General features: G+C 45.2%; 1 protein-coding gene across 2 annotated transcripts in view; it reads right to left on the minus strand.

Annotated features, from left to right (window-relative positions):
* Positions 1-7993, minus strand: part of LOC116985779 (myosin phosphatase Rho interacting protein) — a 127854-nt gene extending 119861 nt beyond the window's left edge. The window contains exon 1 of one of the 2 annotated variants that reach the window (XM_033040772.1): positions 7517-7993. In XM_033040772.1, coding sequence (XP_032896663.1) covers positions 7517-7675 — 159 coding nt within the window. In that variant the 5' untranslated portion in view covers positions 7676-7993. The remainder of the gene's footprint in view (positions 1-7516) is intronic. The other variant, XM_033040773.1, reaches the window with a different exon arrangement.
* Between the last annotated feature and the right edge of the window lie 2502 nt (positions 7994-10495).

Genomic DNA, 10495 nt, shown 5'->3' on the forward strand with positions numbered 1-10495 from the left:
TCCACTATATCCTCTGGCAGTGCATTCCAGATGGCAACATTCCCTGTGTAACAATAAGGTCAAAGGGCGTGGATCCACGGAGGTCAAAGGGCGTGATCCACGGAGTAGCTCAAGACTTCTGGAGTACAAGGCAGCACCAAAGTGTAAGTGGCCGATGAGCGTATCCCTCCGGACAGCCCCCACTCTCCCCCCCGGGGTCAGCGCTGTCCGGCCACGGCCGCCCTCCACCCCGTCTCCCTGTGCGGCCGCACTGTCACGGGCTGTGGGTCGGCAGCGCCCACACACGGGGCCGGGTGGAGCAGGGCTGCGACTCCGGGCAGCGGACACATGGGGCCATAAACCCGGCAACGTCCCCGTCAGCTGCAGCAGAGTTGGGGACAGTCTGGTCCCTCCGCCCACCCAGAGTCACTGACCGCGCTGCACCGGCACCGGACCCCGACCCCCACACCGGGGTGACTCAACCCCCTGACCCACACATGATGTGATTCACCTCCACGACCCCCAACACCACAGGGTGATTCACCCCCCGACCCACACACGACACACAGGGTGATTCACCCGACCCACACACCGGGAGATTCACCCCCTCCCCGACCCCCACACGGGGGGACAGACGGCCCGGGGTCCGCGAGTGTGGAACCAGTCAGCGTGGAGTCCGGATCCTGGGACAGAAGACAGGCCCGCTGCACTGTCAGCCATAGTAAGTGCTTACCTGACGTTCACCGCTTGTACTCCAGAAGGCGTTGCGTGGCAACAGTGCGGGTCACAGGTCGTGACCTCAACTGCCGTGCAACCTCCCTATAATTACCACTCAAACACCTTTGAGACTCACTTCTTACTTCAAGCCTAAGCATTCTTGTTTCTGACAAGAAAAAATATTTTGACTATGTACGCCTCTATCAGGTCGTTCCGTCAGTCACCTTCGCTCCAGCCTATCCAATCTCTCCCCATAACTAAAGTCCTCCAATTCAGGCAACTTCCTCGTGAATCGCCTCTGCAATCTCTCCACTGTGACTACAGGTTACCTCTGGTATGGTGACTCAAACAGCACACAATCTTCCAAGTACAGTCCAACTAGTGGTTAGTACAGTAGCAAAATAACATCCAAACTTTTTGAATCGATGTCCCAACCATTGAAGGCAAGCATCACTCTCCTGCTGGATGTCATCAGCCTCCACTCCACCTCACTGTGCTTGGTCCGAGTGATAGCAGAAGAAACAGACAACATTATGACCATCGGAAAATTTCAAGAAATGATTTAAATGGGACGACTGAGGTACATGGAGTAAAGAACTAGAATAGTACAGCACAGGCCCACAATATCCATGTTGAACATGATGCCGCTAAACTTATCCCTCTGCCTGCACATGATCCATAATTCCTCCATACCCGTGTGCCTATCTAAAAGTCCCTTAAATGCTACTATTTAATCTGCCTCCACTACCGCCCCTGGCAGTGAGTTCCAGGCATCCACCACTCTCTGTAAAAACATTTGCTCCGCACATTTTCTTTAAACGTTACCTTACCTTAAAGCTATGCCCTTTTGTTTTTTTACATTTCTATCCTGGGAAAAATATTCCATCTAACTATTCTATTTATGTTTCCCAGATTTTTATATACTTCTATGAGGTCCCCCCTCAGCCTCCAACGCTTCAGTGAAAATAATCTAAATATGACTAAACTCTCATTATAGCTAATACCCTCTAATCCAGGATGCAATATGGTAAACTTGTTCATCCTCTCCAAAGCCTTCACAACCTTCCAGTAATGGTGTGGTCACAATCCCACACAATACTCCAAAAGCTGCCAAACCAAAGTCCTATAAAGTTACATTTAACTTGACTCGAAGGTAGATAAAAATGCTGGAGAAACTCAGCGGGTGAGGCAGCATCTATGGAGCAAAGGAATAGGTGACGTTTCGGGTCGAGACCTTTCTTCAGACTCTGTGACCATTATGCTCAATGTCCCGACTGATGACAACAAGCACCCCCATACGCTTTCTTTACCACCCCATCAACTTGTGGTGCCACTTTTAGGGAGCTATAAACTTGGATCCCAAGATCCCTCTGGACATCAATGTTGTTAAAGGTCTTGCTATTAACTATATACTTTCCTCTTACATTCAACACTCCAAAAGTACAACACCTCAGTCTTGCTAAGATTAAAGTTCATCTGTCATTTCTCCATCCATTTCTGTTGCTGATCCGTATCCCACAGTATACTTTGACAGCCTTCTTCCCTGTAACTCCAAAAAATGTTGATGCCATCTGCAAACCTACGAACCAATCCATCTATACAGTGCCCTCCATAATGTTTGGGACAAAGACCCGTCGTTTCTTTATTTGCCTCTGTACTCCACAATTTGAGATTTGTAATAGAAAAAAAAAATCACATGTGGTTAAAGTGCACATTGTCAGATTTTATTAAAGGCCATTTTTTATACATTTTGGCTTCACCATGTAGAAATGATACCTGTGTTTATACATCGTCCCCCCCATTTCAAGGCACCATAATGTTTGGGACACATGGCTTCACAGGTGTTTGTAATTGCTCAGGTGTGTTTAGTTGCCTCCTTAATGCAGGTACAAGAGAGCTCTCAGCACCTAGTCTTTCCCCCAGTCTTTCCATCAACTTTGGAAACTTTTATTGCAGTTTATCAACATGAGGACCAAAGTTGTGCCAATCAAAGTCAAAGAAGTTATTATGAGACTGAGAAACAAGAATAAAAAACTGTGAGAGACATCAAGCCAAACCTTAGGATTACCAAAATCAACTGTTTGGAACATCATTAAGAAGAAAGAGAGCACTGGTGAGCTTATTAATTGCAAAGGGACTGGCATGCCAAGGAAGACTTCCACAGCTGATGACAGAATTCTCTCTATAATAAAGACAAATCTCCAAACACCTGTCCGACAGATCAGAAACACTCTTCAGGAGTTAGGTGTGGATTTGTCAATGGCCACTGTCTGCAAAAAACTTCATGAACAGAAATACAGTGGCTACGCTGCAAGATGCAAACCATGGGTTAGCCGCAAAAATAGGATGGCCAGGTTACAGTTTGCCAAGAAGTACTTAAAAGAGTAACCACATTTCTGGAAAAAGGCCATGTGGACAGATGAGATGAAGATTAACATATCAGAGTGATGGCAAGAGCAAAGTATGGAGGAGAGAAAGAATTGCCCAAGATCCAAAGCATACCACCTCATCTGTGAAACACGGTGGTGGGGGTGTTATGGCCTGGGCCTGCATGGCTGCTTAAGGTACTGGCTCACTTATCTTCATGGATTATACAACTGCTGATGCATAATGAATTCTGAAGTGTATAGACACATCCTATCTGCTCAAGTTCAAACAAATGCCTCAAAACTCATTGGCCGGCGGTTCATTCTACAGCAAGACAATGATCGCAAACATACTGCTAAAGTAACAAAGAAGTTTTTCACTGATAAAAAATGGTAAGTTCTTGAGTGGCCAAGTCAATAACCCAATCTGAACCCAATTGAGCATGCCTTTTATATGCTGAAGAGAAAACTGAAGGGGACTAGCCCACAAAACAAGCACACGCTAAAGATGGCTGCAATACAGGCCTGGCAGAGCATCACCAGAGAAGAAACCCAGCAACTGGTGATGTCCATGAATTGCAGACGTCATGCAGTCATTGCATGCAAAGGATATTCAACAAAATACTAAACATTACTGCTTTCATTGATATGACATTGCTGTGTCCCAAACATTATGGTGCCCTGAAATGGGGGGGGCTATGTATAAACACTGCTGTAATTTCTACATGGTGAAACCAAAATGTGTAAAAATGGCCTTTATTAAAATCTGACAATGTGCACTTTAACCACATGTGATTTTTTTTCTATTATAAATCTCAAATTATGGCGTTCAGAGGGAAATAAATAAATAATGGGTCTTTGTCCCAAACATTATGGAGGGCACTGTATGTACGGCAGCTTGTGTAAATGAGATCCCATTGTGATTGGCAGACTGTGAGATGCCATTGTGACATCATCACTGGAAGCTGCCAGAATAGTCTCCGTCAGATAGTCAGTCAGTTATTATTCTCAAAGTTGGCTTTTTTTAAACCTTTAAATATCAATAACGTGAAATATAACATAAAATCTGAAGGAAACTTGACAAGGGCGGCGACGGGAAAAAGCTGAGCAAGGTTCTGCAAACATTTCAGCACTACAGTGAGCCGTTTTGGCGTAGATACGATCACACAGACAGACACATAGAAACAAGGCGAGACTTTTCGTATTATATAGATATCTGCATTTGACTGTCCCCAATTAGCCCATTCTCTTCCAAATGTGAGTAAATCCTAACCTGAAGAATCCTCTCCAATAGATTAACGTGAGGCTCACCAGCCTATAATTCCATGGATTATCTCTACTTCCCCTTTTTAAACAAATGAACTTGTTTCAGAAAGTTAAGATATAGATATGGAACAGGGGGATGCATAAAGATGGACGTTTAAGACCATGAGGCAATTTAAACACAAGGTTGAGATTTTTAAAGTTGTGCAGTCTTGCAGATTGGTGGGAAGAATACTCCTGGATAAGACAGAGGCAGCAAAGCCTTGGATAGTCTTCTGTGCAGTAAGTAGGCAGGGTGAAGTTGATTAAAAGGACACTGGGTCTTGTATCAAAGGTATGAAGACAGGGGTGAGAGTAATGCCCCTGTCCCACTTAAGAAACCTGAACGGAAACCTCTGGAGACTTTGCGCCCCACCCAAGGTTTTCGTGCGGTCCCCGAAGGTTGCAGGTGGTTGCCGGAGGTTGCAGGTAGTGGAAGCAGGTAGGGAGACTGACAAAAACCTCCGGGAACCACACGGAAACCTTGGGTGGGGCGCAAAGTCTCCAGAGGTTTCCGTTCAGGTTTCCTAAGTGGGACAAGGACATTACAGATGGACAGGGATGGAGAAAGAAGCGGTGATATCAGAGGTGGAAGCAATTAAGGAGAGGATTTTGGATCGTGAAGCTAACTCAATATTTCAATCTCAAGGACTTGCTTCAGTGCCGGACAAAGAGGAAGTGAGACTGCAATTAATATTGTTGCAGAATTTGTGCTAGAACAAAACTTAGATTTCCCAAAGTTTACTTTTAAGACATTTTGTCTGATAAAGCCAAGCTGGCTTTTAGACAAGCTGCCTAATTTTCTTTGCCCATCATGCTGGGACAGTTGGGGACTTTGACCAGTAGCCTAGCTGGGACTGACAAGCAGCTTCCTGGAAAACTATCACCACAACGTGTGCAATTTTTCTCCATTAATATCCAACAGAAAACTGCACTGAAAACATATTTAAGCTCCTGTCCCACTTAGGAGACCTAAACAGCAACCTCTGGTGACCTTGCCCGCCACCCAAAAAAAAAAATCAAGGTCGAGGTTACCTGCAACCTCTTACCATCTCCCACGCATATGTTGAAAACCTTCCTCGACTATGAAGAAAACTGGCTTCGACTAGACCTGCGACAAAAAAATTATCGATTTTTAAAACGGCAACCTATTTTTAGTCGAGGCCGGTTTTAAACATGATGGAAAAAATAGCAGCAACCTAGATGAAGCCTCGACCACGCGGAGACCACTCTCGACCATTAGGGAGAGTGACCAAAACCTCCGGTGACCTCATGGAAACCTTGGGTGGCGGGCAAGGTCACCAGAGGTTGCTGTTTATGTCTCCAAAGTGGGACAGGGGCTTTAGTTTCACAGCAATTCTAATTTATTAGATAAGGCAACTGCTTGGCTAAAGGACTTTGCATTCGCTAAATAAATAAGCAATTCTAATCATTCACTAGCACCGAGCTGAAATACTCCAGGGCCACCCATGAAGAACCACCATTTACGAAGGTGAGGGCACCTGCAGAATTGCAGCTCAGCAAGTATTACCACTTTCAGGACTTGGATAGAAAGATAATAAACTGGAGTGGTTTCAAATTACCACACAACAGTGTCATTGAGAGAATCACGATGGTGTCGTGAACATTTTAACTAAAACACTTTCAACTAAATCCACACACAGGATGACTTCTTCTTGAAACCCAAGGCAGGCATCATTAAATCCCTGTTTTAATACATTCTTACTTTAAAAATATTTTTTTAGCTTAGTATATTGAGCTACTGGATAGATTAAAGCATTAAAGAGCGTGCAAACTGAGATGGTGGACGTAAAACTGAAAACTTGCTTTCTTAGAAGGGTGTAACTGCAGTTTATAATTTACATAATGTGGACAAGACATTTCTAATGGGGCAAGGTAACCCCAAAGGTATGAAATTGTAAACATTTTAATACATTGTGTACGATGATCTTTTTGGCAGCGTGGTTTTGCCAGCGCTACATCCGTCATTGAATAATAAATCGAGCATTCACACTCGACCAATACATGGCGACATTCCCAACAAAAAATGAGTGCCAGATATAATCACTGAAAACGTATAACAATTGCAAGCGCAGTGATTTCCTGGGATAATTGGGGAAATGGGAGCTTAAAACGAAATAGATTAATGAGAACACTGGCATTTAAACAGAATGTATTTTGGGGGCGAGATTGTGCCAGAACCTCTACTTTTGCAATTTTTCATCTAATTAGTAAAAGTTATTATTTTAACAATCAGCCCGTGTTGCGAAATCTAAACGCAGAAATAAAAACGGAAGATGCTGGAAATACATGAGAAAATTTGTCAGAATTGACCGAGATACTTGATTTGTCTCTTGTTAACTACAAAATGTAATGCGCGTCTCCAAAAAGTTACTTTACATTAAACCAGCGAACTAGCCAACTTTCGGAGACTTTGTAGAAAGTATATGCGTTAAATACCGAACTTGAAAATGTATATGTATATAAATATTGATAGAAATTGAAAGATCTCTAAATAAATCCTTGGGGCGAATTAATCGAGCTCGCTACACAGCAACTAAACGCAGATGTGACCTTCATACAAATCAGTCAAAATAAGTACAGGACCGAAATCTAATTATACAGATTACCCATCCCATTTGGAGATTCGGGGTTAGAAGAAGCAATTTCCACAAAAGATGAAATGATTAAACACAACGTTCTCGAAATTAGAAGTTCGAGGGTAGTTAGTTTAACTTTTCACTGTAAAGGTTGGGACGGGATGACAACTCTAAGCTTGTCTCTGACGTTTGTGGAAAGTCGTGTTTTTCTATTTTTATGAGCAAGAGAGTGAAATGCCTGGTTGATCTCACATATCATTGCACCAGGCAGGTCCCCAACTTTACCAAACAGTGTCGGGTCGCGGTGGGGGAACTCCATAACTTTCCCCCAGTGACAACAACGCGTGGAGTAGTCTCCTCTCTCTCTGTCTCCGAGTACAGAACCTGTGATTGCCCGTAAACCCCCCCCAGCCGGCCTGTGCACAAGCCCTTCTCTTCTGCAGCCCAGATGGTGGGCTCCGCCGCCTCCCTGGTTACTGAAATGGGCCGTGGTCCCCCGCTTGGCCCGGCCCATTTACACACCGGCACTCGAGCCGCGCTCTGCCCACTCACCTGGGTCAGGTCCCGGTCGGAGGCGAGGTGCGAGTCGCGGGCTTTGAAGCAGTTCTGACACTTGCTATGATTGAAGACGTTTGCCTGGAACTTGCGGCAGGCGGCCGTTTCCATGGAGCCGGAGAGCGGCGGGCGGGCCGGGCCGGCACGGGCTCCCATAGATGTCGGGCGAAGCTGCCGTAGGCGGGAACCCCACTCCGGCCACTAACCCGCGGTCACCCCGCGAAACGCCGGAGCCACATTCCCGGCCGGCCGGGGAAGCCGAGGGACCGCCCGGCAGGCGCCACCACTTGCTCAAGAGGTGTGTGCCTAGACTCCTGGCCCCGAACACTGGTCCTGCCCCGTCGCCCGCACTCGCAGCCAAAGATCTTTGCTCGCAGCTCCCGACCCGAGCGACAGAAACCAGCCCCGCCACACACACTCAACACAACGCCTGCGCATTGCCCGCGCATGTCAGCCTGCGGCACGGAGCGCTGCAACAGGAGGTCCCGGACCGACCCTGGCCACGGCATGCACCAACACAGGGCACCGAATCAGCCCGGACCTCGACCCTGGCCACGGCATGCACCAACACAGGGCACCGAATCAGCCCGGACCTCGACCCTGGCCATGGCATGCACCTAGACAGGGCACGGACCGTGGACAAAGCAGAGACTCAGCCATTACACCCATGCCCCGTTCATCGGGGGCTTTGCAGCACCCAGTGCCCTAAGTAGGGCAATCGCACAACTCTGCCAAACATTCTCAATTGCCCCCATCGAATGTCAAAGCAAAGCCCCCTGGCTATCTACTGTAGAAAGAGGAAACTTGAGGTTGACCTGGCTGTGATCTTTGTATTATAACAACATTTTCCAACAGAATTATTTTCAATTTTACTAAATGTATGAAAACTTTAACAGTCCCAACTTGGTCCAACACCCATTCAATGTACTGCAGGTCAATTTGCTCAGAATGAAGAACTCCAGAAAATGTACAGCCCACCTCTCCAATGTATTTACCAACAGAGATCTCAAACAACCTCAAACAAAGTATCAATATTTGAAGATCAGAAGCCCAACATGCCAATCCAAACTGAAAGAATAACCTTTAGACATTCAATTAATAAAATTAAGTTAACTCAAGGTTAGCTTGTGTGTCACTACGTATTATGATCAAACAAACTAAAATCTAACAATTCTGGAATCCCAAAGTTACTGTTTCAGTTAACGTCTTCATAAATATTACACATGCCAGTGGAGTCAATCACATTTTAAACTGCACTAAAGCTTATTTTGGAATAACAGACAGAGGAATGTTATTTAGGCACATTTGATCTTTTCACTAACATTAATTGACACAAAGTGCTGGAGTATCTCAGCGGGCCAGGCAGCATCTCTAGTGAACACGAATATGTGACGTTTCGGGTCAGGACCCTTCTTCAGTCCCAACCCAAGTGTCACCTATCCATGTTTTCCGGAGATGCTGCCTGACCCACTGAGTTACTACAGCACTTTGTTCCTTTTTTTGTAAACCAATATCTGCATTTCATTGTGTCTACTAACAATAATTTATTGCCTCAAAATATTGTTTGTTCAAATCCCCCCCTCCTCTATGCCCCAACCTGGATCACCCATTTCTCCCCCCTCCCTCCTGCGACTATGCTCCTTCCAGCATCATAATTAGCAACTTTTCAATCCTGTGTCACACCTTCTGATCTTATCTCTGGCCTTTATTCCAAATATCTACCTATCAAAACCCTCCTCGCTTGTATCGCCTGCCATGCTTTGTGCTGCCTCTCTCCTCTTCAAGTTTTCTTCTCCTCCCCACCCCCTCCCCCACTCACAATCAGTCTGAAGAACGGTCTCAACCCGGAACATCATTTATCCATGTTCCCCAGAGATGCTGCCTGACCTGCTGAGTTACTCCAGCACTTTGTGTCCTTTTTGATCAAACTCAAATTTGTCCTACATACCCGTTTCACTCTTCTCAAAAGTATTCCTCGAAGTAAACAGAAATATAAGAGCACATTACAAACAAAACTCCTTTTGGAAGAAATGAAATGGAAAAGGGATATACAAACAATAATAAGTACAAATTGTGTATTTTTGTAACTTAACTTAAAGGATTTGAGGATTTGAGTATAAGAGCAGGGAGGTTCTACTGCAGTTGTACAGGGTCTTGGTGAGACCACACCTGGAGTATTGCGTACAGTTTTGGTCTCCTAATCTGAGGAAAGACATTCTTGCCATAGAGGGAGTACAGAGAAGGTTCACCAGACTGATTCCTGGGATGGCAGGACTTTCATATGAAGAAAGACTGGATAGACTCGGCTTGTACACGCTGGAATTCAGAAGATTGAGGAGGGATCTTATAGAAACTTACAAAATTCTTAAGGGGTTGCACAGGCTAGATGCAGGAAGATTATTCCCGATGTTGGGGAAGTCCAGAACTAGGGATCACAGTTTAAGGATAAGAGGGAAGTCTTTTAGGACCGAGATGAGAAAATCATTTTTTACACAGAGAGTGGTGAATCTGTGGAATTCTCTGCCACAGAAGGTAGTTGAGGCCAGTTCATTGGCTATATTTAAGAGGGAGTTAGATGTGGCCCTTGTGGCTAAAGGGATCAGGGGGTATGGAGAGAAGGCAGGGATGGGATACTGAGTTGGATGATCAGCCATGATCATATTGAATGGCGGTGCAGACTCGAAGGGCCGAATGGCCTACTCCTGCACCTATTTTCTATGTTTCTATGTTAACATGTTAAAGATCTGCAAGTTACTGATAAAGAGAGCTGGTGAGTAGACTAACCAATAATCATATATAATAATCGGTGCAGGCAAACACTTCTGTGACTGCAGATATAATTGCATTTTGGCCTATTTGCTTCCCTGATTCCACAGCCTAGGATGTCACTGAACAGCCACAAAATATTCAAAGCAGGGAGTGGGGTGAACAATCAGAGGTCATGGTGCATATTAGGTATCAATCAGACAGCAGAAA

This window comes from Amblyraja radiata, chromosome 22, assembly GCF_010909765.2.
Source record: "Amblyraja radiata isolate CabotCenter1 chromosome 22, sAmbRad1.1.pri, whole genome shotgun sequence".
NCBI classification, from domain to species: domain Eukaryota; kingdom Metazoa; phylum Chordata; class Chondrichthyes; order Rajiformes; family Rajidae; genus Amblyraja; species Amblyraja radiata.